Source organism: Herpailurus yagouaroundi, unplaced genomic scaffold (assembly GCF_014898765.1).
Source record: "Herpailurus yagouaroundi ecotype Mexico unplaced genomic scaffold, PumYag 159, whole genome shotgun sequence".
NCBI classification, from domain to species: domain Eukaryota; kingdom Metazoa; phylum Chordata; class Mammalia; order Carnivora; family Felidae; genus Herpailurus; species Herpailurus yagouaroundi.
The window spans coordinates 15,466,167-15,492,659 of record NW_024412400.1 but is presented as its reverse complement, the minus strand read 5'-3'; the positions used below and the strand labels follow the sequence as shown (position 1 = coordinate 15,492,659).

Genomic DNA, 26,493 nt, shown 5'->3' with positions numbered 1-26,493 from the left:
CAGAAAACAAGTCATTTATTCATAGAACCAGTATTTGTTAAGGGTCTGTCTTGTACCAGGCACTGCTCTGGGCTCTAAAGAGCTATGAATGAGACTGGAGAAGACCCTGCTCCTGGAGAGTTTCCCTTCTGGTGGGGACAAGACAGACAATAAGGAAACAAGTCTGCATGGACCTGTCTAACATGTCAAGGGATGGGTGCCATGAGCTTTGTAAAGCAGGCAAGAGGGCCAGAAAGCAGAGAGGCTGTGGGGAGATCAGGCAGGCTCCCTGATGATGGCAAATAACATCAGAGACATGAATGAAATGGGGCCTATGCCATGCACTTACCAGAGGGAAGAGAAGTCCAGGAAAAGGCAAGAGGGAGGACAAAGGTCCAGAGGCAGTCGCATGCCAGGACTCACAGGGAGCTCCCTGTGGCTGCAGGGAGGAAGGGAGCACCAAGGGAGCAGAGGGAAAGTGGGACGGAAGGGTGACAGGTCAGCGGGGACAAGCCCTGTGAGGTCAGAACTTTGTGAATGCAACGGGAAAGGACTTTCATTAAAATCCTACTATACTGCCGGACGGAGCGCTTCTTTCTGACTTTCTTTGAAGAATTATTATACAACATAACATTACCAATTTAAAAATAGAAATGAAAAAGTGCTTGCAATTTTATCATTTTGCATGGCCTTTGCCAGTTTCCTATGTCCTTGTCTAGCCTTTTCTCACATCTGTGCATATATTTACAGTTTTTCTCAGAGTTACAAACAGCTTTACATCCTGTTTGCTTTACTTAGCTTCTTACCGTATTTGTTTTACGGCCTGATACAAAGCCCTCTGAATAATCATTCTGATGGCTGCATAATATTGCAAGTGCAGACACTACCTCCTCTTGGACACTTCAGTGGCTTCCAAATGGTCACCATTACTGATGATACACAAATATTTTTCTGGGTTTGGATTATGTGGCAGCCCTTCTTCTTCATGAATATGGACACAGTAAATTCGGAGAGATGCGAGGTCTTTCTTGACGATCCCTATCGGTTCAGAGTTGTGAGGATAATTACCTGCTGATGGTATCTGTCACTTTCTCAGAGTAGGTGCCTTCTGGCACTGGTTCATATACCGCCTGCACTATCTGCAAAACAGACAGACTAGTGTGATGGACATAAAGAGGCCACGAGTATCTACACTACTTGGCCACAACATGAAAGCTGCTCAATAAGCATTATGACCATGCACACATTTTAATCAGAAACAAAAACATCCCAACAAATAAAAAATTAACATCAAGTAAACAGTTCTCGAGCACAGATTGTATTCTTCAAGCTGAGTTAAAGTTAGCCTCAGATTCATAATAAATGATGTGTAGGATAATATAATACGCCAATTGTAGGCAAACCAAACCACAATTAAAAATAAAAGACCAAAAGTAATTTGATAGATTTATTTGTATAATTTTCTATGATAAATGAAGACAATTATAGGGGGAAATGTGCCATAGCACATGATGTATATTTAGAAGAAAGGGGAGAAATAATGAACTAGATCACGTGGTTAATAAAACAATGTGCCTGCTTTTAATTGACATTTTCATAAAAACCACAAATGATCTATTTAGGGAGAAAAGAAATGGCATTTTTAGCAACACAAGACCCTTCTGTCTCCCAACACTGCTTACTTTTGTAGCCAGGGAGAGCATGTTGGTGCTGTAGAAGGGAGGATTCAGAGTTGCCATCTGATAAAGGATGCAGCCTGCCGCCCAGACATCAGCCTTCTCCCCATACGGCTCGCTCTTCAGTACCTCAGGGCTGAATTAAAATAAGGTTGTTAATAGATACTGTAAAAGGCAGAAGAAATCAGCACAGAAAGAAGTCCAATTTTCAAGCAATAGTTGGAGATATGAGGGGAAAAAATGGAAACTCTTTATCACTAATTCAAATAAATATATTGAAAACTATCTTTGAATTCTCCCAGACTCAGATGAATCAAGAAGCACCATCAAGCAATTCCATTTTAAGCACTAAATATCAATGAACCATATAAATATTGCCTATTAAGTGCCTAAGGAAGTTATTTCCAGAAACAATCACCTCTCTGTGGTAGAAGGAATTGTTGGCTCCGGATCTTTCCTATTCTGGAGATTTTGCACATCTCACCCTTACGACGGTCTCTTGGGAAGTGGTCATTACCCACCTCTGCCTTTGGTTTTGTTTTGTGTTGGTGTGGCCAGTGGAATATGGAAATGACAGTGAACCAGACCAGAGCCTTTGTCTTAGCAAATATTGAGTGCTTTCATTTGTCCTTTGAGGAGCTTCTGTCCATTACCAAGAGAAGAACATATCCCAGTGGCTGTTGTCCCACCAGCCTGGGTCCAGCATAAAATACACGGAGGAGATCTGCCCCAGACACTGCATAAACCTACAGCCTGAAGGAAGGAGAGCTTGCCCAGAAGACCCAGACCTATGAGTCTAACAATAAATGCTTATTGTTTTTTTAAATTTTTTTCATGTTTATTTATTTTTGAGAGAGAGAGACACACACACAGACAGAGCGCAAGTGGGAAGGGGCATAGAGAGAGGGAGACACAGAATCCAAAGCAGACTCCAGGCTCTGAGCTGTCAGCACAGAGCCCCAATGTGGGGCTCGAACCCACAAACTGTGAGATCATGACCTGAGCTGAAGTCAGACGCTCAACCAACTGAGCCACTCAGGCGCCCCAATAAATGCTTATTGTTGAATGCCACTGAAATATTTGTGATTTGTCATACAGCATTAGTATGGGATAACTGACTGATACAGCCCCTCCCATTGCTCTTCAACTCTAGCCTATAAAGTAGGAGGAAGACCATATTTAAATATGTTGCAGAAAATGACAACATCCAACCTGTTCATCTCTTCTGAAATCACATTTCCAATCTGGACATGGATGCTGTCAGCCTTTAAATGAATTTAAGGTGTGAGAGTTTATGGTTTTGACATTTTTTTAAGTGGAGGGGAGTGCAATTCTCCTGGATATTTTGGAGTAATAGAAGTCTCCTCTATCATATTTGTAGAGTGAAACTCAGGAAAGGGTTTAAAGCACTTAATACCCACACATCCTAAATTAAGTACTTTAGCAATTCACTTCTGTATGTATTTAGGACTGTGCTCAGCCCTCTACATAAACAGAGATTAAGGGTTAGATTTGATGGTGGATTAAGGTATAAAGAAACTGATAAATTGATATTAGAACAACCAGAGTAGATATAAATCAATGTTGACTATTAAGAATATCCAAGGAGGGGCGCATGGGTGGCTCGGTCAGTTAAACGTCTGACTTCAGCTCAGGTCATGATCTCGCGGTGCGTGAGTTCAAGCCCTGTGTCGGGCCCTGTACTGACAGCTCAGAGCCTGGAGCCTGTTTCAGATTCTGTGTCTCCATCTCTCTCTGACCGTCACTCATTCATGCTCTGTCTCTCTCTGTCTCAAAAATAATAAATAAACGTTAAAAAAAATAAAAAAAAAAGAATATCCAAGGAGTTGCTATTTTTGCGAGATTATGAAGAAGAATTCCTAGTTTTAGATTTATGTTATGTGCTTGCAGAGGAAGGTATGATTTCTAGGTCTCTCAGTTGGGCATTTTCATATTTGGTGTCTTTGAGCTCAATAGCATGGAAGTGGGGGAAATGGGAATGAAATTTTTAGGACTCTGCTGGTTCTAACTGTATAATAAGTGTCTCCTGTTGTCACCTGTCAACTGTTCACATTTAAAAGAAAATGTCTTAACAAGAAATAATGTCCTCCAGAGAAAAAAAAATGTCCTTGGCCTCCCACAGGAAAATTTCTCACGTTTTAATATACTGAGAAGTCAGAGGATTTGTTTCCTATTTCCAAACGCTCATGAAGCAGATGCTATGAGTGTTCTGCCCACTTCCCCTTAGACCCCTTTTCCATTTCCTGTTCCCGCTATGCGTTCACTCTCAACAGCCAGCATCTGTACTTCTTTGGAAAATAGCCTTCATTTGTTCTCACAAAAACAATCACTCAACCTGGGGGAAAACACTTGTAGGAACAGAATTTACTCAGTTTATTGTTCTCATCATTCCATCTCCTCCTTCTCACTGGAGACCACAAACCCTGCTCATTCCAACAGGCACTCCCCTTTGCACTCTGGCTTTGCAGCTCCCAGCAGGGCGTGGGGTCTATTTCTCTACCCTTTAAAACTGCACTTGATGTGACTTGCTTTGGCCAAGAAGATACAAGCAAAAGTGGTATAAGGAGAGGCTTAGAAAATACTCTTTGGGGCTTTCTCTCCCTTCCTGCCCTGGAGAATCCTATGACCACAACCAGGTGACTGAGCCCAGGTTTGCCTGCTGGATGATGGTAACGCGTGGCCCAATTACCTCCACCCACTACCCACAGCCAGCCTACCAACAAACCTGTGCGTGAAGCCACTGGAAACCAGGTGACCACACATACTGAGCCCAGCCAATACTCTAATCAGCAGTCCTCAGTGAGACCAGCCCAATTTGCCCAATGCACCAGTGTATTGGTGCTTTTAAAACGTTTATTGCATTAGGCCACCAAGTTTTGAGGCAGTTTGTTGAAGTTAACTGTTATAATAGATCTCATCAGATTCTCAAAGCTGTGCATGAGCCCTTGAATCAATGCTGTGCGTGAGCCCTTGAAAAAAGACCGAGAATTCCTTTTCCAGAAAAGAATTAAGAAAGGGAAATGAAAGACAAGCAATACACCTGCCAACTCTCATATCACTTTGCTGCTGGGATAAACTTCAAATATCCTCTGAGGTAAGAGTTTCCTAATTACAACCAAAAGCAACGACAAATAGAACGCAGAGTCTGATTTTGAGAAGCCACAACAAAATGTTGTTATGGTCTCAATTGTGTCCCCCAAGATTCGTACGTCGAAGTCCCAATCCCACTACCTCGGAATGTGACCATATTTTACAATAAATTCTGTATGAGATGATCAAGTTAAGACGATGCCTCTAGGATGGGCCCTACTCCAGTCTGATTGGTGTCCTTCTCCCCATGAGTGCACACAGACAGAACAACCACCATGTGAAGAGGCAACAAGAGGGTGGACTCCGGGCATCTGCAAGCCAGAGGAGACAGGCCTCAAAGGAAACTAAACTGGCCAACTAAACTTTGATCCTGGACTCTCAGCCTTCAGAACTGTGAGAAAACGAAATTTAAGCCGCCCAGTCTGTGGTATTTTGTTATGGCAGACTTAGAAAAATGGGGCGCCTGGGTGGCGCAGTCGGTTAAGCGTCCGACTTCAGCCAGGTCACGATCTCGCGGTCCGGGAGTTCGAGCCCCGCGTCAGGCTCTGGGCTGATGGCTCGGAGCCTGGAGCCTGTTTCCGATTCTGTGTCTCCCTCTCTCTCTGCCCCTCCCCCGTTCATGCTCTGTCTCTCTCTGTCCCAAAAATAAATAAAAACGTTGAAAAAAAAAATTAAAAAAAAAGAAAACTAATGCAGGTTCTATGAGAAAACCTACTTATGTGTTTTTCACCTTCAAAAGAACCCAGCCTTTTGGAAATATGGCTAAAGTCATTGATTCAATCACATCTTACCAATATCATATAAGTTTTTTGGTGATTATTATTTGAAACCCATTGTAAAATAATTTGCTGTCTTGTAATGATTTCCAATTTCTCTGTTTAAGGTGAGCCCAACTACATTTAGAAAAATACAGAGATTTATAGCTAGCAATGCTTCCTTTAAGAGAAAAAAGTTAAATAGTATACACACACAATTTGATTGAAATTTGATTTGATTTGAATGAAAATAGGTTTTCATTTTTCCGAACAAAAAGATTATGCTGCATGTAAAAAATGGTCATTCCTAGATGATCCAATCATCTAAAATCTTTTAATGATCAAAGAAAACATAACTTAGACAATATTAAACAAACATAGGGGCTCTTCTGACAAAGATTAAAATATTTACAATTATGTGTGTTAAAATCACAGCCATGGTCAGTTATATGGCAATAAAAATGTATTTACTTTTACCATGTACAACATGGTGACTACAGTTAATCATAATGTACTATATACTTGAAATTTGCTAAAAGAGTAGATCACAAGTATTCTCGTCACACACACAAAGAGGTAACTATGTGAGGTGATGAATATGTTAATTAACCTGATTGTGGTAATTATTTCACAATGTGTAAATATATTGAAACATCACATGGTATACCTTAAATATATACAATTTTTACTTGTTAATACCTCAATAGTGCTGGAAAAAAATTTTAAGTGAAGTCAGGGATAGTAAAGAGTTAGGTGGATGGCAAGGAACAATGTGCATTTATTATAAATATTCTAATAAATAAGTAAACATAACTCATATAGACTGAGTAGCCTTTCAGATGGGGCTGGACACTAACCACTACCTCTGTTTTAATAAGTCATAAATTCACAAATTGATAGTAAAAATGATGTAGAAGATAGATGAGGTTGAGAGGATGCTTAATTTTTTAAAAACATAAACTTTTTGTTCAGATTTTAAAATTCCACTACTAGTCCTTCCCTGATATATGAACAATTAAGTTGCTAATTGCCAAGGATTTATTTCTATTTCTATTTTTTAATTTTTTTAATGTTTTTATTTATTTTTGAGACAGAGAGATACAGAGCATGAGCAGGGGAGGGGCAGACAGAAAGGGAGACACGGAATCCAGGCTCCGAGCTGTCAGCACAGAGCCCGATGCGGGGCTCTAACTCGCGGAGTGTGAGATCATGACCTGAGCTGAGGTCAGACACCCAACCGACTGAGCCACCCAGGCGCCCCGCCAAGGATTCTTATTTACTAAATGAGCTAAACAAGGAGAGTATTGGACCTAGATGTCTTTTAAAACATTTTAAAATATGAATATTTTTATAACTCTTAAGTAATTCAGTAATATGATAATTCATATAAGTTTGGAGGGGAGACTTTTTCCTTTAAATGGACCAAAGTCAATGAAGTTAGATAACAGATGTTAAAAGGTTTTATGTATAAATAAGTATATTCCTTTTTCCTGCAGTAGTCATATAGTCGTCTTTCTTAAGTTGGATCATTGGCACTTACTTTGTCAGCACGTATGTGAAAATTAGAATGATACAGTGAAGATTAGCCCAGCATCTCCACAAGGACATCATGCGAATCTGTGAAACATTCCATATTTTGGAAGCAGTGAGATGACAGGGAAAACTGTCATTAGGACTGTTCATTGGGATTATACATTAGGACTATTCTCTAGTCAACAGAGTAATGTCCTATAGGAGTAAAGAGTGACAATTCTGACACTGCTACTCATGCAGTCTGGAATTAGCAGATGGTGAAAGCCAGACTTCTCACTGTTGGAGGGAGTCTACTGATAAGCAAGGAAAAAGGGAGGTGTACTCGATCACAAGGCAATAAAACAGAGGTAGAGACAACACCATGAACTTGTGTTTAGCCTATTATGGATACAGGTGATTGCATACAGAAATAGATAAAGATATATGAATGTACACAGGTTAGTATACACATGTATCTCCTCACTCTATCAGCTGAAAATGCTTGGAAATGACAATGCCCCAGTAGCAATGAGCACTCTTAGCACCAGATTTTGTATTTTTTTAATTGAACAGCAAAATAAATAAAAGAGTGTGTTATCCAGTTTGAGATGCCATAACAAAACGCCAAAGATGGGATGTCTAAGCAGGAATAAACAGGAATTTATTTCTCACAATTCAGAAAGCTGGGAAGTCTAAGATCAAGGTACTAGCCAGTCCTGTTTCCCAATAAGGGCCTTCTTCCTGGCCTGCAGATGGCCACCTTCCTGCTGTATCCTCCCATGGCTGGGTGGGGTTGGGGGAGGGGAAGATGGCACGGAGGGGTGATTGATCTCCAGTGTTTCTTAAAAAAAAAAATTTTTTTTAATGTTTATTTATTTTTGTGAGAAAGAGAGTGTAAGCAGGGGAGGAACAGAGAGAGAAGGAGACACAGAATCTGAAGCAGGCTTCAGGCTCTGAGCTGTCAACACAAAGCCTGAGGAGGGGCTCGAACTCATTGATGGTGAGATCATGACCTGAGCCAAAGTCAGTTGCTTAACTAACTGAGCCACCCAGGTGCCCCCCCTAGTGTTTCTTATAAAAGGATCGATCCCATCTTCCCGACCTCATCTAAACCTAATCACTTCACAAAGGCCCAACCCCAAACATCATCACAGGACCTTCAGGAAACAACTAGTTTTCACCTAAAGCCAGGAAGTGAAGAGAAGAGATTAAGAGGAGACTGCTAATCTCAGAAGGCATTCCATGGGGTTGAAGTGGAAGAACAGGGCAGAGGGGAAGGAATGATGGTCAATGAAAGCCAGTGGAGAAGAGACCCAGGGCATGATCAGGGAGAACAGCATTCCCAGTTAGTATCCCTGAAAGCCACGGCCCAGTTGTGTCCTTGACCCTAGTGTCTCCTGCTCCAGGCCATGCTCTCCACAGCCACTAAAGAGACCTTCCCATAATGGAAAGCTGATCCCTTCACCATTTGTTAGGACCAGATCACATTCTGCCATTGCCCTGTGAGTCTAACCCATTAAAAACAGCAACAACAAAACATGTAAAATCCTTCCTTGATCCCAAGTCCTCCTGTAAGTACCACCGTTTTCCTCATTTCCAAGCAGTTTTTTGAAAGAGTAATTCCTGCTGGCCCTCTTCACTGCTTCAACACCATCCATCATTCAACCCAACGGTGGTCCAGCATTTATTCCTATCTTGCCATTGATACAACTTCTCCCTAGAACCCCAATGGGTTACTAATTGCCTCACTTGTTTTAGGTGACTTCCTTGCAGTTTCTGACACTACTGACTGAAACTTACTTGTTGAGATATATATTTTTTTCATTTATTCAATAAATAGTTACAAAGTACCTCCAAAGTACCAGGACTGTTCTACCTGCTTGGAATACATTAACTGCTTGGAATACTTGCCCTCATGAAGCTTACCTTCCAGTAAGAAGAGGCAGGGAAGATAAAAAACACAGCACAACACAATGATTAAAAAGTAAATTATATACTATTTTAGTAGGTGCTAAATGCTATAGGAAATAGAAAACTTAGATTAGAATAAAGGAAGTTAGGAATGGATGTGGGGAGGCAGGTTGCAATATTAGAAAGGGTAGTCCCTTCCTGCCTCGCAGTTCCCATATAATGGCACTTCTTTCTTTCACCCACGTTTTAAATGCTGTTTTGCTCTCATTCTTCACTCTCTTTTTGGATAATTTCTTTCACACCCAAGGCTTCCATTGAAACCATATGGGAACAACTCCCAGATCTACTCACCATCCACATGCCCCTCAGGCACACACAGGGGGCTTGTAGTGTCTCTGTCACAAACCACTGATTCTTAGGGTTAAAGCACTGAACTCTGAATGATTTGCCTAGTTTACAAATCAGAGCTGAGAACCCACCCATCCTAGGTCAACAGCCCTCATGCTTTTTTGAATTCCAAGGGCTATTTCTGAGGTATAGCAAAAGGGCCAAGACATCTCTGCAGATGCTGCTGTCAGGGAAATAGTCACCTCCAGGGAGCCATCTTTTTTTTTTTTTTTTTTTTAAATATATGAAATTTATTGTCAAATTGGTTTCCATACAACACCCAGTGCTCATCCCAACAGATGCCCTCCTCAGTACCCATCACCCACCCTCCCCTCCCTCCCACCCCCCATCAGCCCTCAGTTTTTTAAGTTCTCAGTTTTTAAGAGTCCCTTCAGGGAGCCATCTTAAACCCTAGGGCCTGTTTTCTTCATAATGCCTGGTGGGACCTGTGACTATCTTTGCCCTGCTATTACCTCCTGAGGCAAACATTTCTCTTCATTTTTCTACTTCTGCCTCTACTTTCATTTATACTTCAAACAATCCTTTGGCTTTTAAAGATGTGTGTGTGTGTGTGCATGTATGTGCATGGGAGCTTTCCCTTAATCTGAGAGACTCAGGGCTGACTACTCTGCATCCCATTGGACCTTTCCGATCTCAAGAGCCAATGTTTCCACAGCATCTGCCTTTTCAGATTTATCCCCAATTCTTGGTGTACCCACCATTATCATACTAGTGACCCACAGATAAACTTAACCTTCCAAATGCTAGTTCTTGCCCCAGAAGATAAACTTATGTGACAGCTGTGAGTTCATAAGAACAATCTTATATACAGCACTAATGAGCAGAAAGAAATACTAGAGCTGAAGCAGATTCATTTGTTGAAGGGTATATGAAATTGGAGAAGAAATTAGAATTTTTAGAGAAATCGAAAAACTATCATTGAGAAAGTATCTCATCAGCAATATAATGATGTAGCATCTTAGAAGTGGTGTTGGGAGACATCATAAAAGAAAATTTTGCCTAGCAAATGTTAGAAATTACTAATAAAAGAATGTTGAGAAGTTTGGGACACAGTTAAGGCTAAATTTTTAGAGATAGGTTTCTTTTATTGAAATAATTTGCCCAATATTATTTGCTTCAGCGGGTAAGGATAGAAAAAGGATTTTTGTATCACACTGCAATGTATTAATTCTGAGTCTATTAAAAAAGTACATTCTCAGGTTCTGGCTATCAAACTTTCATCTCCCTAGACTACCGGAAAGAAAAAGGAAAAAGAGAATTTGTCAATGTTAATGAAAAAGAAACAAAAATATACATTTTAAAAGAATACAAACTGGGGCGCCTGGGTGGCTCAGTTGGTTAAGCAGCTGACTTCGGCTCAGGTCATGATCTCGCGGTCTGTGAGTTCGAGCCCCGCGTCGGGCTCTGTGCTGACAGCTCAGACCCTGGAGCCTGTTTCAGATTCTGTGTCTCCCTCTCTCTGACCCTCCCCCATTCATGCTCTGTCTCTCTCTGTCTCAAAGATAAATAAACGTTAAAAAAAAATTAAAAAAAAATACAAACTATCTATCTGGGAACCCAAGATCCACTATTTGCTCAATCCAGGAGACAAAAGTCCATATGAATTCATGAGGATAAAAATCTGACCTGAAGTGACATAATTAACTGTATAGCCCAGTAATTATAGTTTGTTGAGACTGAAAAGCAAATCATGCTCTATCTTAGAATGATTCAATATAGCAGTAATAGGATGGATAAAGTGCATGCAGTCACACAAGTAAGTGCATATCTGTGTGTGTGTGTGTGTGTGCGCGCGCGTGTGTTGTGCACATGTTGGGGCACATGTTTATGGTTTCGGGAGGTAGGTATAATATTTCTGAGAAATAGCTCAAAAAACAATCACTATGGTGGGACGGGAGTCAATGAAAATTAATAGAGATGAGGGCAGCTGGGAGAAGCCAGAGGGAATAAGTGGCTAGGCACATTTTCTGGAGAGAGTGAGCAAAGTGATACTCAGATATTCAGTGAGATGAGCAGAGTTTAGCAAAAAGGACTCTAGGCAGAATGGTGAATGCAGTTGCAGGATCCATCCGTGTTCTGAATTTTTTTCTGTGAGACCCTACTTATTAAGCACCTACAGGCATAGATAGAATATGGTCCAGTTTCACTAGAGCACAGACGTGAAAGTGCATTCTGGTCCATCCAGTGCGTTCCCCACCACGGAAGGGTGAAAGAAGTGAGCTGGAGGAGAGGCAGAGAGCGGGGTGAGCTGCCACTAATGTGGGAGTTAAGGAAATAGGAAGAGAGATTCCTCAGAACTAACTGGATGTGAGAAGAAGCATAAGGGAAGGGAAGACCCCTCATTTCCAGGCTCCCAAGTGTCTGGCCTGGATGATGGGGTAGGAATCAGTATCATTAACATAGATACAAGTGGATCAGGTGTGGGAGAAGAAACTGATCAATTTGGAATATAAAATATATTAATTCATGCCTATGAGCCCCACAGTTGAGGAGAGCCAATGGGTAATACCATTCTGGATGTTAACAGTCTCTTAAAGTTTTATCTGTTGAGGTTATGTACCCTGGTATCATGGAAATGTTCTCAGCTCATAGAAGACTGCTGCCAGTAAGCAGGTAGTTACACAGAACAGTTCCAAGATTGTTTTAAATACAAACTTCTTACAGAGAGAAAAGAGAATTAGACGACAGGTCAAGAACCACAGAAAAACATACTATGCCTGAAGAAAACTGGCCACACTTCAATCATAAATTTTGGGGCGTGCTGGCCCCTAGTTGCATCTAGGACTGGCAGATGTAACCAATAAAACTCCAGGATACTCAGTGGAATTTGGTTTACTAAAACGTGCAGTATTTGGGGATTTATTTACACTAAAAATACAATATTTGAGACACAAACTGAAAAACTCTTTGTTTATCTGAAACTCACATTTTATTTGGCAATCCTGTGTTTTATCTGGCAACCCTAGTTGCAGTGTTACTTGTGTACTCTCCTTTGTTAGTGTTCAAGTAGTCCTTCTTATAGAAAGGCAAACAAAAAGCTATTTACATACTAAGTATGGTTTTCTTCACTTGCTTTATAAAAATAATGAAAGCAGTGTACTTTTATGGGGTATTGGGGACATTTCTCAAAAGGCATCACATTTCTCTCATGTTGCATAGACACATGTATTAATGGTTTTAACACCAGTGAAATTGATGATTAAAAAGTTCTTTTAAATATAAGCAGCATCTTAAAGTACAAAACACATATAAATATCTGAAATGTTAAATCCAGGCCCAATTTTTACAACAATGAGCGTATCTTATCTGTAAGTGATTTAGTTAAATAATAAATACACTGGACTATGATTCATCCATAGTAGCCTCATTAGTTCCAAGGTCAAGGTAGGCCATGACCAGTTTCTAGATGCCAAACCTTCATATTGGCTCACCTGCCTCCTGTGGATTGCATTCAGGGAGATGTATGATTCAGACCTTCAGTAACATCTTCTAAACTAGAGTGCCAAGACACTCACTGGAAGAATTATCAATATATTTTCCATTAACGAGTAGGAGATGACTTTTAAAACTAAAACTGACCCATCATTTCACTGATTAATGCAGTACTTCTTTAAACTGGGAAAGCATTTATATGTAATATGGATAAAACTCATGATAGTAAAAAGAATAGATTGATGCTGTCTTATGCAAAATAGGACCTATGAATATCAGTGTGGACATCAATCTGCTTTAATTGATGTGTTGTGTTAACTGGAAAATGAAAAGTTAAGTTAGATTCAATTTTCATCTGCCCACTAGGATCAGTGGACATTGCCCAGGTGGCACAATTGATTTCAGATCATTTTATATGACACTGCAATTAATTCTTTAGGATCTGTCCATGAGATAATATATGTGCAAGTGTCATGAAAAATTCTATGTGCTATACAAATGCAAAGTGCCACCACCACCACCACCACCACCACCACCACCATCATCATCATCATCATCACTGTCATTATTATTTATATAGAGAAATCTGGCACCTTTCATGAGGATTATTATAATAAGTGGCTTAGAAAACAACAGGCATACCAAAGGACATGGTAGTGAAGATGGGACCATCATATTTCTGAATCCTGAAGACAGATGTCTGACTGGACAACTACACAAAACAAGTATTTGACCTTTGACCTATTGAAGTCAAAGATTGGCCAAGGACTTTCACCACACTCGGTGAAAAAGATTGGTAGTGCTGACCGTGCTGTCAGGCTATGTTTTCGACCAGGTCGATCTCAAAAAAGTATGCGTGAGCTCGAAACACTAGTGGCTGCCTACTCTCACATGGTCTCACCTATGCCAACCTCCCTCCAGATCTTTGCTCCTCATTCATGGCAACACTTACCTAGGGTGTTCACTCCCTTCACCACCAAGCAATGTCACCCTTTCACATACAGATCAAGTTCTCCCTATCTCATGAAATCTTCTCTTACCAAGTCAGCAAACACAGATGGCCTGACACTAAATCATAGCAGCACCACAGCCCATACTCTTCCCTAATCACACTTGCATCTACTAAATAAATATGAATGGAACACCTACTCTGTGCCAGGAACTACTGTAGATGTTGAGACACAGCATGAAACACACCAAAAAATCCCTGGCCTCACGGGAGTTTCTGTTATACCAAGGGAGGCAACTAACTAACCTATAAGTAAATAAATAAAAACATACTAAGTGCTATGGAGAAACTAGATTCGTTATTTAGAGTAAAAGTAGATTTCATGAGTTAATTAGCATTTAATTGTTCTGTGGCATCAAGCACCTATTTGACCTTTGGAAGGTCTCGATTTTCTCATCTCTGTAAGAAAGGGAGATTTGTGAGATCTATTCTTAGTTTAAAATGCTGTGTCCGTCAATTAAAGTTTAAAAACATCTTGATGACATATATATTTATACAGTGTTGTAACAAAACTAAAATTTATTTTTCAGTATGACCTAAATTCTGAGGATAGAATCAACATTACATTCAAAATTAGATCACTTGCTACTCAAAAGCAAATCTGTGAGCAAATAAACAGTTTTTGATGATACATTACTTTTGCTACACAAGTAAAGCCTGTTTTTTGCTTAAGATTTTTAAACAAAACAAAGGTTTTTTATTCCAAAAGGCAACTAGCACATATTTCAAGTCATTTGTAAGGACTCATTCATTCTTTTTCATTGTAGATGTCTTAGGACTGAATCCTCACTGTATTTCCTCACAAAGTGCTGGGCAAATAGATCCTAAATCCATAATCTGATGTGGCTGAGGAAGAAAAGAAAAGTATTCTTCTTTCACCTCTAAAACAGAAGCTCTATAACTCTGAATATATGAAAAACTTTTGCCAAGGCCTCTGGCAGCCTTCTCACCACGGATTTCACTCTGTCTCCCTGCTCCTGGTAAGTAAATCATTTGCTAAACCCCAACAAAGAAAGCTATCAGTAAAACCAGATTCAGTGTGATTTGGGGAGTACAGAAAAGCCTCCACCCACGGTATCTTCCCTGAGGCCGATGTCTGCATCTCACAATAAGTGATCTCTTCTTTTATGTTAAACACTGTAGATGTTCCCAGGAAATTGATGAGGAGAAATTAGCGAGAAAAGATTAAAACACAGGCAATCAATGGCCAGAGTATTGACAGACTGGTTGACGATGACAAAGAATTCCAAACAGAGTCATTACGTATTCAATGCAAGAACAAGAAATAATAAATGTGACCGAGAGCCACAACAAAAATGATCATTGACAATACTAATATGAAACAAAGGAAACACTTGGGATGAGCAAATAAAAAAGTATTTAGTTCAATGACAGCCACTTGTCACTGATGAAAGGTACAACTGAAAATAAAGATTCATGAACCATAGCATATTTGCAATAAAATGCATAAACATAAACAAAATAGAATGTTTTAGAAATATAGAGACCACTAATATGGAATGATGTGAACCCCAAAAGGAGAAGAGGAGTAAAGAAGAAAGAGATTTTAAAGGGCAAGGGAGAAAGAATGAAGCCACTTTTTACAATTGTTCCTGGCTGACTGTAACCCTGACATGACAAAAGAAATTATTTTCCTTAATACTTGGTTTTGCTGACATTCTGGTCTGCCATAATTGATTATTGTCTCTATTAACCTGACTAAAATTAAAGTTTAAAATAAAAGCAATCGTCCACTGTATGACTCTAAGATTTCTGTGTAAAAGTTCAAGAATGAGGGTCAATTTTTACCACCGTTTTATCTGCACTGAATTGCTAGTTTCCCTCCTGTAAGCAAGGAGCTAAATGGTCTACCTAAACGTTTCTTTTTCAAGTCAGTGAAATGCAAGGTAAGCAGCTTCATACTTTAATTAGAAGCATTAACCTTTAAAATCTCCACATTCCCAACTTCCAAAACCACGGAAATTAATTTTAACAATCTGAAAGTTTATAAAAATAATCCTTTCTTCTCTCTTTTAAATACAATAGCTGCAGGCTTTCAAAACAGAAAGAAATAAAGCCCTTCATTCAGTACCAAATTTATTGTGTTCCATTTAGGAATTAACTGTTATCTGTGTGGTCCATGGGATGCCAGCTCTTTATGGAGAAAATAAATCAATTTTGCAATGAACCTGGTGTGGCTGAATGGAATGACATCTTGACACCATGGGACTGTGGAAAATTAGCTATCTTCTTTGTGCTTTGTTTATTTCCCAATACAACAGGAAAATGACCTGTCAAGTATGTTAAAAGATTGCCAGATGCAACATATTTTAAAAATAAGGCACAGGGATACCATAGTCACTCAAGTAATTTCTACTCCGCCCTTTTCTTCAAATGTTAGCAGTTTAAATTGGAGAAAGGGAGAAACAGAAAAAGTGAAATAAGGATTGTACTTTGCTTTGTTTACCACATTTAGAGATTGTCACCTTAATTTATTGTACCAACACTGGAAGATTCAGTGGTTTTAAATTGATAACTCAATTTCTTTCTTTTTTCAAATGTATGAAAACTATAAACTAACAAGCATACCAATGGGTTCATTGTCTAAGAAAAGAAACAGGTCATACACAAAAGGAGGGTTCTTGATAGTCAATGAAAACACAAAGAATTCCACACGGAGTCATTACAAATTCAATACAACAGCAAGAAATAATAAATGTGACTGAGGGCCACAACAAAAATGATAATTTACAATACTAATATGAAACAGAGGAAACACTTGGGATGAGCAAATAAAAAAGTATTTAGTTCAATGACAGCCACTTGTCACGGATGAAAGGTACAATTGAAAATACAGATTTATGAACCATAACATATTTACAGTAAAATGCATAAACATAAACAAAATAGAATGTTTTAGAAATATAAAGACCACTATTATGGAATGATGTGTGCTCCCCTAAAATTTATACGTTGAGATACTAATCCCCAATGGGATGGTATTACGAGGGGGGCCTTTGGGAGACGGTTAGATCATGAATGCAGAGCTCGCATGAAGGGGATTGAATGAGACTAGTGTCCTTTTAAAAGAAACCCCAGAAAGCTCTCTTGCCCCTTCAACATACATTGGACACAGTGAGAAGACAGCCCTCGGTGAACCAGGAAGCAAGCCTCACCAGACACCAAATCTGCCAGTACCTTGATCTTGGATTTTGTAGCCTCTACAAGTGCGAGAAATAAACTTCTGTTGCTTATAAACCACCCAGTCCATGGCATTCTGTTATAAGCCTGAACTGAGGAAGACATCCACTCAATTAAAGAACAAACAAAACACACAATAGCAGTAGGAGATTTTTACACACCAATTTATCATTGACCTAAATTAGGATATATAAGATCTGAATAATTTGTCAATAAATATAGTTGGATAAACATCTATTGAGCTCTGTGGCCTAAAAATAAAACACATGTTCTTCAAAGAATATATAAAGCTTGCATAAACTTAACTACATGTCATGTGTAACAGACTGACCATTCTCTTGGTAACTTGTCAACAAAATACTTTTACTCATAAGCATGCCCTTGTGTACTCCTTTCATACAATATTTCTGGGCTTGGCCATGTGACTGGCTTTAACCAATGAGATATTAGCAAGTGTTATGCTAACAGATGCTGGGTGAATGCTTGTATATGGAGGCTTTATTTTGTAACTCTAACTCTTGAGACACTCCCTCTCAGCTCTCAACCACCATAATATAGGAGATGAAGCCTGATCTAGCCATGTAAAGAGAACACATGGAAGTAAACCAAGGACTCAGCCAATAGCCCAGGTAAGTTCCTAGCAAATGACCAGTACCAACCATCATTGGAAGAGATTTTTCCCACCCTAGTTGAGCTGCTCACTTGGCTACCTTCAAAAAGACCTGGCCAAATTGCAGAATTTGAGCAAATAACTATTGTATCAATCCACCAATTTGGGGGTGAATGATTATCTGAATCATTAAGGTATAAAGAATTTCTTAACTTATTCTGAAAAACTGTAACTATGTAAGGTATATTCTATGACATAATAAAATCAAATAAAAAAATAATCTTCAAAGAAAAAGCCCCAAAACACTGAGATATAAAAAAAAAATTATAAGTTACTTATACGTGAAAGAGATCAAATTTTAAAAATGATTTAGGAATGGGGCGCCTGGGTGGCTCAGTCGGTTGAGCGTCCAACTTCAGCTCAGGTCATGATCTCTCGGTTTGTGAGTTCGGGCCCCACGTCAGGCTCTGTGCTGGCCGCTTGGAGCCTGGAGCCTGCTTCAGATTCTGTGTCTCCTCCTCTCTCTGCCCCTCCCCTGCTCATGCTCTGTCTCTCTGTCTCTCAATAATAAATAAACATTAAAAAATATGATTTAGGAAGTAAAGACAATGAGAATGATACATATAAAAACTAATAAAATCAATACACTTAAAATGACTGAAGTTATACAAAGTATGTTCTCCAACCATGCTGGAATGAAATCAGGCAGCATTAAGAGAAGGAACTGGGGAATCCATAAATCTGTGAAAATTAAACAACACATTCCTAAATAAACAATAAAGAAATTAAAGGGTAATTGGAAAATACTCTGAGATGAATGAAAACAAAGATACAATATAGAAAAAACAAATGGGATGTCCCTATATCAGTGCTTACAGGGGAATTTATAGCTGTAAATGCCCATACAATGAGAAGAAATCTTAAAAATATTTCCTAGCCTACTACCTTAAGAAACTAGAAAAAGAAGAGCAAACTAAAAACCCCAAACAAGCAGAAAGAAGGTAGTAAAAAAATTAATGCAGAAATAAGTAAAATAGAGAATAGAAAAGCAATAAAAACAAAAGTTGGTTCTTTTAGAAATCAACAAAATTGACAACCTTTAACCTTTAGCTAGACTGACAAAAAAAAAAAAAGAGAGAGAGAGAGAGGGCTCAAATTGCTAAAATTAGTAATGAAAGAGGGGATTAGAAATGAAAAAAGGAATTGACCTTATAGAAGTAAAATAATAATAATAATAATAATAATAATAATAATAACAATAAATAAGGGAATACTAAGAACAATTGTACCAAATTAGATGGCCTAGAGGGAAAGGAAGAGTTACTAGAAACATACAAAAATACCAAAAATACCAAAACTGAATGAAAGAGAAAAAGAAAATGTGAATAGACCAATAACAAAAAATTAAACTAATAACCAAAAAACTACCCACAAGGAAAAGCCAGGACCAGATGACTTCACTGGTGAATTCTATAATTGTAAGGAAGGAACAGTGATCCTTCGCAAAGTGTACCAAGAAATAGAAAAGGAAGAAACACTGTAACTCGTTCAATGAGGACAGTATTACTATGATACCAAAACCAAAGACCTAACAAGAGAAGAAAACTATAGGCCAATATCTCTTATGAATATAGACATCAAAACTTCAACAAAATACCACCACACTGAACCTAACAACATATAAAAAGGATTCTACACCATGACCAAGTGGGATTTCTCCCAGAAATCAAGATTGGTTCAAAATATGAAAATCAATCAATGTAATATACTACATTGACAGAGTGAGAGAAATCATCTCAATAGATGCAGAAAAAGCATTTGACAAAATCCAACTCTCTTTCATGATAAAAGCACTCAACAAGCTAGGAACAGAAGGAAACTTCCCTACCTAATAAAAGGCATCTATACAATCCTCAAGCAACACCATACTTAATGATAAAAACCAAAAGAGTGCCCCCATAACTGTAAATACAAATATATTTGAAAAAAAAAAAAAACAATTTTTTTTGTTCCAAAAATAATTTTTAAATGCCTTCCCCCCCCCCCCCCCCATTCTTTTTAGTGCATTTACCTTAGAAAACTTGTCATTGTGAATTCCTTCTCTGTCCCTTGAAGATGTACCTAAATAAGCCTCTTGGTCAGTTTTACAACCAGGAGTCTTTTTCTTAAGGATCTGGGAGCCATCTCTTTGAAATGTAATCATCAAGGAGTTCAGAGCCCCTACCCCCGGTTTCCATGGGAGGGTAGGAGTCTAACTTCAGCTAGCACCTGGTTCCAAGTTACAAATCTACCTCCGGTCATAAAGATATGAGTAATTTGTTTTTCTTTTGGATAAAGGCAATTAGCAAACACAGGTGGCCACCCCAACTACCAAGTGAATGTAGGATGAACTATGTGTGACAAATGCTGTTGTCAAGTCCTCTTACTTGAAGACTAGTTTTCATTTATTTGGGGAACATGTATGTATTGGGTTGCATCTGCTTAGTTTTACATTCTATCTGTACATTCTCTTTAGCGAATACCTGTGATGTAGATCCCATTCTGGTTCAATGCTTATTCAAAAATAAAACAGTTTTATTTTTCTTTAACTTCTGTGGAGAGTTTGTCTGGGTTGGCAGGAGACTTTCTTTTTAGTTTATACTTCCCTAACATCTCCTAAGATCAGGAACAAGACAAGGATGTCTGCTGTTATAATTTCTATTAAAAACTGTACTGGAGTTTCTAGCCAGGGCAATTAGGCAGAAAAAGAAAATAAAAGGCATTCACACTCAAAAAAAAAAGAAGAAGAAAAACTATTTCTATTCACAGATGACATAATATTGTATGTAGAAAATCTTAGGAAATATACAAAAACAATTACAGCTAAGGTTGCATGATATAAGATCAATATACAAAAATCAATTATATTTCTATACACTAGCAATGAACAATCCAAGATTAAATTAAGAAAACAATTTCATTTAAAAGGGCATCATAAAAGAATAATATACTTAAGAATAAAAATAACAAAAGAAATGCACCACTACTTGTACACTGCAAATTATAAAAACGTTGTTGAAACAAAGAAGACCTAAATAAAGGGAAATACATCTTGTGTTCAAAGATTGGAAGACTCAATATTGCTAAGATAGCTGAATTAATTTTCCCTTGTTGCTGTAACAAATTACCACAAACTTAATGGTTTAAAACACAAATGTATTATCTTCCAGTTCTAGATGGTTCCAGAATAATTCTGCTAGGCTAAAATCAAAGCTTTGATAAAGCTTATTCTTTTCTGAGGGCTCTTTCCTTGAATTTCCCAGTTTGTAAAGACTACCACCAATCCTTGACTTATGGTCCCTTCCATTTTCAAAGCTAGCAATAGCCTGTTCAGTCTTTTTCTTCTAATATGAAATTTATTGAAAAATTGGTTTCCATAGAACACCCAGTACTCATCCCAACAGGTGCCCTCCTGAATACCATCACCCACCCTCCCTTCCCTCCCACCCCCCATCAACCCTCAGTTTGTTCTCAGTTTTTAAGAGTCTCTTATGTTTTGGCTCCCTCCCTCTCTAACCTTTTTTTTTTTCCCTTCCCCTCCCCCATGGTCTTCTGTTAAGATTCTTAGGATCCACATAAGAGTGAAAATATATGGTATCTGTCTTTCTCTGTATGACTTATTTCACTTAAGCATCACACTCTTCAGTTCCATCCATGTTGCTACAAAAGGCCATATTTCATTCTTTCTTATTGCCACGTAGAAGAACCTAAATGTCCATCAACTGGTGAAAGGATAAAGAAATTGTGGTTTATATACACAATAGAATACTACGTGGCAATGAGCCAGTTAAGTCTTTGACACAGCACATCACTCTGACACTTTTCTGCTTCTGTTTTGTATTTAAAGGCATCATTACATTGGGAACACACCTCCATCTGCTTATTCCCCTTTACCATGTAACAACATATTCACACGTTCCAGGGAATATATCAGGATTGTGAATATCTTGGGGCAGAAGGTAGGGTGTGGGGGAGTTCATTTTTCTGCTTATCACAATGGGAACATTCACAAAGTCGATGTACAGATTCAACCCAGCTGGGGTTTTTTGCAGAAATTGACAAGCTGATCCTAAAATTCATGGAAACACATAGGACACAGAACAGTCAAAACAATCTTGAAAAATAAGAACAAAGACAACTCACACTTCCTGATTTCAAAACTTAATACAAAGCTACAGTAATCAAGACTGTGTGACAGGCCTAAGGGTGGCATATTTCTGGGAGTTCAGAAATAAATCTTTATGTTTATGGTCAATTGATTTTTTATAACAATGCCAAGACAATGAGTGGGGAAAGGATAGTCTTTTAAACAAATAGTGCTGGAACAACCAGATATCCACATGCAGAAGCATTAACTTAAAACCCTACCTCACATCATATATAAAAATTAACTCTAATGTATCATAGACCTAAACATAAGAATTAAAACTACAAAGCTATTAGAAGAAAATATAGATATAGGTCTTAATGACCTTGAATTAGGCAATGATTTCTCAGATAAGATACTTAAGCACAGCAACCAAATCAATAAGTTGGGTTTCATGAAAACTAAAAACTTTTGTGCTTCAAAGAACACTATCAAGAGAATGAAAAAATAATCCACAGAATGGGAGAAAAATATTTGTAAATCATATACCTAATAAAGGCCTGGTATGCAGATTAAGTAAGAATCCTTATGAATCAATAATAACAAAAGTAATCCAATTTAAAAATGGGCCAAAAAAAAAAAAAGTTGTTCAACATCATTAATCACAAGGAAATGAAAATCAAAACCACAGTGAGGTAATACATCACATTCACTAGGATGACTAGAGTCAAAAAGACAAATAATAATAAGTGCTGCTGATGATAAGGAGAGATTGGAATCCTCATATATTGTCGGTGGGAATATAAAATAGTGCAAACACTTTGGAAAACATTTTAGCAGTTAGCCAAAGAGTTAAACATAGTTACCATATTGAGGAGTATGACTCCAAACTGTGCCAAAATCCTGTGTGTGATCCTTCAGGTCTGACCATGGGCAGTTGCCAGGCTTTGACTAGCAGATCTCAGGAAGGGGAAGTTGCCCTCCCCACACCAGACAGAGTGCATTTCCAGTGTGTTACAGTTCCCAGAGGGAGTTGCAGTCAAGAACTGAGCCCACCCCCCAGCCCCAACCAGCCATGTTCATATGCACGGCCGCATTTCTAGCCCAGGCACCTCCATTCGGAGGCCTCTTCCTTACCAGAGGCCTTAAATGGGGCACTTTCCTACGGGCTTCGGCTGAGACCACCTTATGGGGGCCTTGGCTGAGGCAGGGTTGTCAGCTACTGGCAACATTTCTACATACTACCAATGAATAGCTCCATACATCGTAAATGTATAAAAACATGGAAGAATATACAACAACTTCAGGTAGTGGTTACTTCTGGGGAGGACAGAGAAATAGAGTTGAGAAAGGCCTCCAATTGAATCCATAACATTATTTCTTTTTTTTCCTCCATTTTTTTGAGGGTGGGGAGAGAGAGAGGAGAGAGAGTCCCAAGTAGGCTCTGTGCTGTCAGCACAGGGCTCGAACTCACAAACTGTGAGATCATGACCTGAGCCAAAATCAAGAGTCAGACACTTAACCAACTGAGCCACTCAGGTGCCCCTAACATTATCTCTTTAAAGATTTTTTTTCTTAAATAAATATAATAAATTTATTAAAATTTAATGTGCATATATAGGCACTTATTAATGTTTGAAATATTTCATAGTAAAAGATGAGAAGAAATATTGAAATAATAGCACTAGATGGTAGGGTTCGGGGTGATTATAATTTTTTCTTGATATATTTATATATTTTTCAAGTTTTTCCAACCAAATAAATTTCTTTTATAATAGTAACAAAAAACACACATGTTTTTCAAAAACATATCACTACCAATAAGTTTACTTAAGCAGAGAACTTTAAAAAATGAGTAGTAGGAGTGCCTAGCTTGTTCAGTTAGTATAGCATGCAACTCTTGAACTCAGGGTCATAAGTTTGAGCTCCACGTTGTGTGTAGAAATTACTTTTAAAAAATAGTTTAAAAATGAACCAGCATTAAAATCTCATTTTGGTGTAAAAGTCTCTATGGACATATGTTAATAGTTCAGGGCTGAGAAATGCTTAAAAAAAAATGTAAGCCAAAATTAGTATCTATTAGTATATATAAATAACTTCTACAACTCAACACCCCAAAATCAAATAATCCAATTAAAAAATGGGCAGGAGACATGAACAGACTTTTCTCCAAAGAAGACATATAGATGGCCAACAGACACACGAAAAGATACTCATCATCACTCATCATCCGGGAAATGCAAATCAAAACTACAATAAGATTTCACCTCATACTTGTCAGAGAGGCTAAAATCAACAATACAAGAAACAAGTGTTGGCAAGGATGTGGAAAAAAAAGGAACCCTAATGCACTGTTGGTGGGGATGCACACTGGTGCAGCCACTGTGTAAAACAGTGTGGAGGTTCCTTAAAAAGCTAAAAATTGAACTACCCTACAATCCAGTAATCCCACTACTGGGTATTTACCCAAAAAATACAAAAACACCCATTCAAAGGGATACATGCACCCCTATGCTTATTGCAGCATTATTTACATTAGTCAAACTATAGAAACAACCCAAGCAATTCATTGGTAGATGAATGGATAAAGAACAGGTGAGATACACACACACACACACACACACACACACACACACACAGTGGAATATTATTCAGCCATAAAAAAGAATGTAATCTTGCCATTTGCAACAATATGGATGGAGTTAGAGAGTGTAATGCTAAGTGAAATAAGTCAGCCATAGAAGGACAAATATTATTTGATTTCACTCATATGTGTAATTTAAGAAACAAAACAAATGATCAAAGGAAAGGAGAGAGTGAGAGAGAGGGAAACCAAGAAACAGAATCTTAACTATAGAGAACAATCTGGTGGTTACCAGAGGGGACGTGGGTGGGAGGTGGGTAAAATGAGTGAAGGGAATTAAGAGTATACTTATTATGATGAGCACTGAGTAATGAATAGAATTGTTGAGTCACCGTATTATACACCTGAAACTAATATAACACTGTATGTTAACTATAATGGAACCAAAAAAAAAAAAAAAAAAAAAAAAAAAAAAACTTAAAAAAATACAAGTCAAAATTTAAAAGCTGAAGTTTACACATATCCAAATTATAAGTGCTAGTCAGGAACTGAAATGCAAATAATTACAGTTATAATAGTTATTCCCTATTCCTGTCAGTTAAGATCCTTTTGAAAACATGACCTTAAATAAACCAGGATTATCTGAATGTGTTTATTCAAACTACTACTTGTAAATTACTCTGCATAGACCTATAGTTAATGATTAATAGTTTTTTTTCTTTTTTAGAGCTGGAACATCTAATTCAATAGTTTATAATGATTTTCTAGCACACTTTCTTCTTATTAAATTATGTGCAAATGCCCAATGAATAGAAGAGATCAAAACAAAGGCCCTGTGTTTGAAGTAGGAGGCTGAGTCCTGAGTTGCTGCTTGCTCCACAGATAATGGCCCCCTCTTACACCCACTTTAAACTCTCTCCATCAATGGCTCCTTCCCCTCTGAACAGCAACATCCTTTATTTCCTGGTTTCTAACCACCACCACCCGTTCACATTTTTCCACAGCACAGTTTTCTCTACTGGCTGTTGCCAAAGTTCAACCTGCCACTGTTTATCACTGTCCTCCCTGAGGTCTTACATTAGCTCTTACCACTCCCCTGAAATCCATCTGTCTATCTGCAAATCCAAGGGATATTGTTCTTCAGGTTTCCCTCTGAAACCACTCTTGGTAATCACTGCCTATCTACAGATTCAAGGGATACCCTTCAGTTCTTTCCACTGAGTGATGATTTCACTGTACAAAAATGACAGTTTTCAGTACTTGGTTTTTCTACATCTTCTGTAGAAATGGATGCTGTTGACCTTGGAAAAGCATTGTGTTCCTTCTCAGAAACATTCTCATGTCTTGTTTGACACTATTTCCTCTTAGCTTTCCTTCTTCTACCTCCTTTCTGCAAACTCCTTCCAGTTCTCCCCCAAGGCTTTCTCTTTCGGTGCCTACCCCCTAAATGTGTGGCTCCTCAAGATCTTGCTCAGCACTTGTCTGTTTCAGCATCCCACCCAGATGCTGACGACTCTGTCTCCTCACCAGCTAGGAACTCTCTCCTGAGGCTCCTCAAACATATTTTGGGTTATTTATTGGACATGATAGCCTTACAGCCTCAACAGCAACTCAAGCTCAACGTTTTCAAAACTAAATTATTCATTTCCCCTTCTTTGAAAATTCATCCCTATGTCTTCCCTAACCATGTAGATGCTACTGTGGATTGAATTGTGCCCCCAAAAAGATGTGTTGAAGTCGTAACTCCTGGTACCTGTGAATGTAACCTTATTTGGAAATAGGGTCTTTTCAGATATAATCAAGATGAGGTTATACTTGATTAGGATGGGCTCTAGTCCAATATGACTAGGGTCTTGATAAGAGAAAGCACAGACACAAACATAGGTGCCCAGGAAGAATGTCGTAAGCTGATGGAGGCAGAATTTAGAGTGATGTGTCTACACATACGCCCATTCCCAGATCTGTCCTGTCCTCCTGGACCCTCATCAGCTTGTTCACTACAGAGCTCCATTTCCTAACACTGACAGCTGTCTAGTAACCCAGAGTGAGGACTGGCCTCTGTCATGAATTCCCTCATGGCAGTCTTGGGGAAAGCTACAGGCATTTCTGCACCCCAGCCTCAGCCAACTGCTCTATGGGAGACTGGCAGGATACCACTGACCTCGCAACACTTCCGATG

General features: G+C 38.5%; 1 protein-coding gene and 1 non-coding gene across 17 annotated transcripts in view; one reads left to right on the top strand and one right to left on the bottom strand.

Annotated features, from left to right (window-relative positions):
• The window catches only part of NEK10 (NIMA related kinase 10), a 230,833-nt gene that overhangs the window by 94,188 nt on the left and 110,152 nt on the right, over positions 1-26,493 (bottom strand). For all 16 annotated transcript variants that reach the window (XM_040480008.1, XM_040480012.1, XM_040480014.1 and 13 more), the window contains 2 exons: positions 1,662-1,791; positions 1,048-1,118 (listed from right to left, as the gene is read on the bottom strand). In XM_040480008.1, coding sequence (XP_040335942.1) covers positions 1,048-1,118; positions 1,662-1,791 — 201 coding nt within the window. The remainder of the gene's footprint in view (positions 1-1,047; positions 1,119-1,661; positions 1,792-26,493) is intronic.
• Positions 7,054-7,160, top strand: LOC121034252 (U6 spliceosomal RNA). Its single transcript, XR_005792335.1, has one exon. It is a non-coding gene; the product is annotated as a U6 spliceosomal RNA (small nuclear RNA).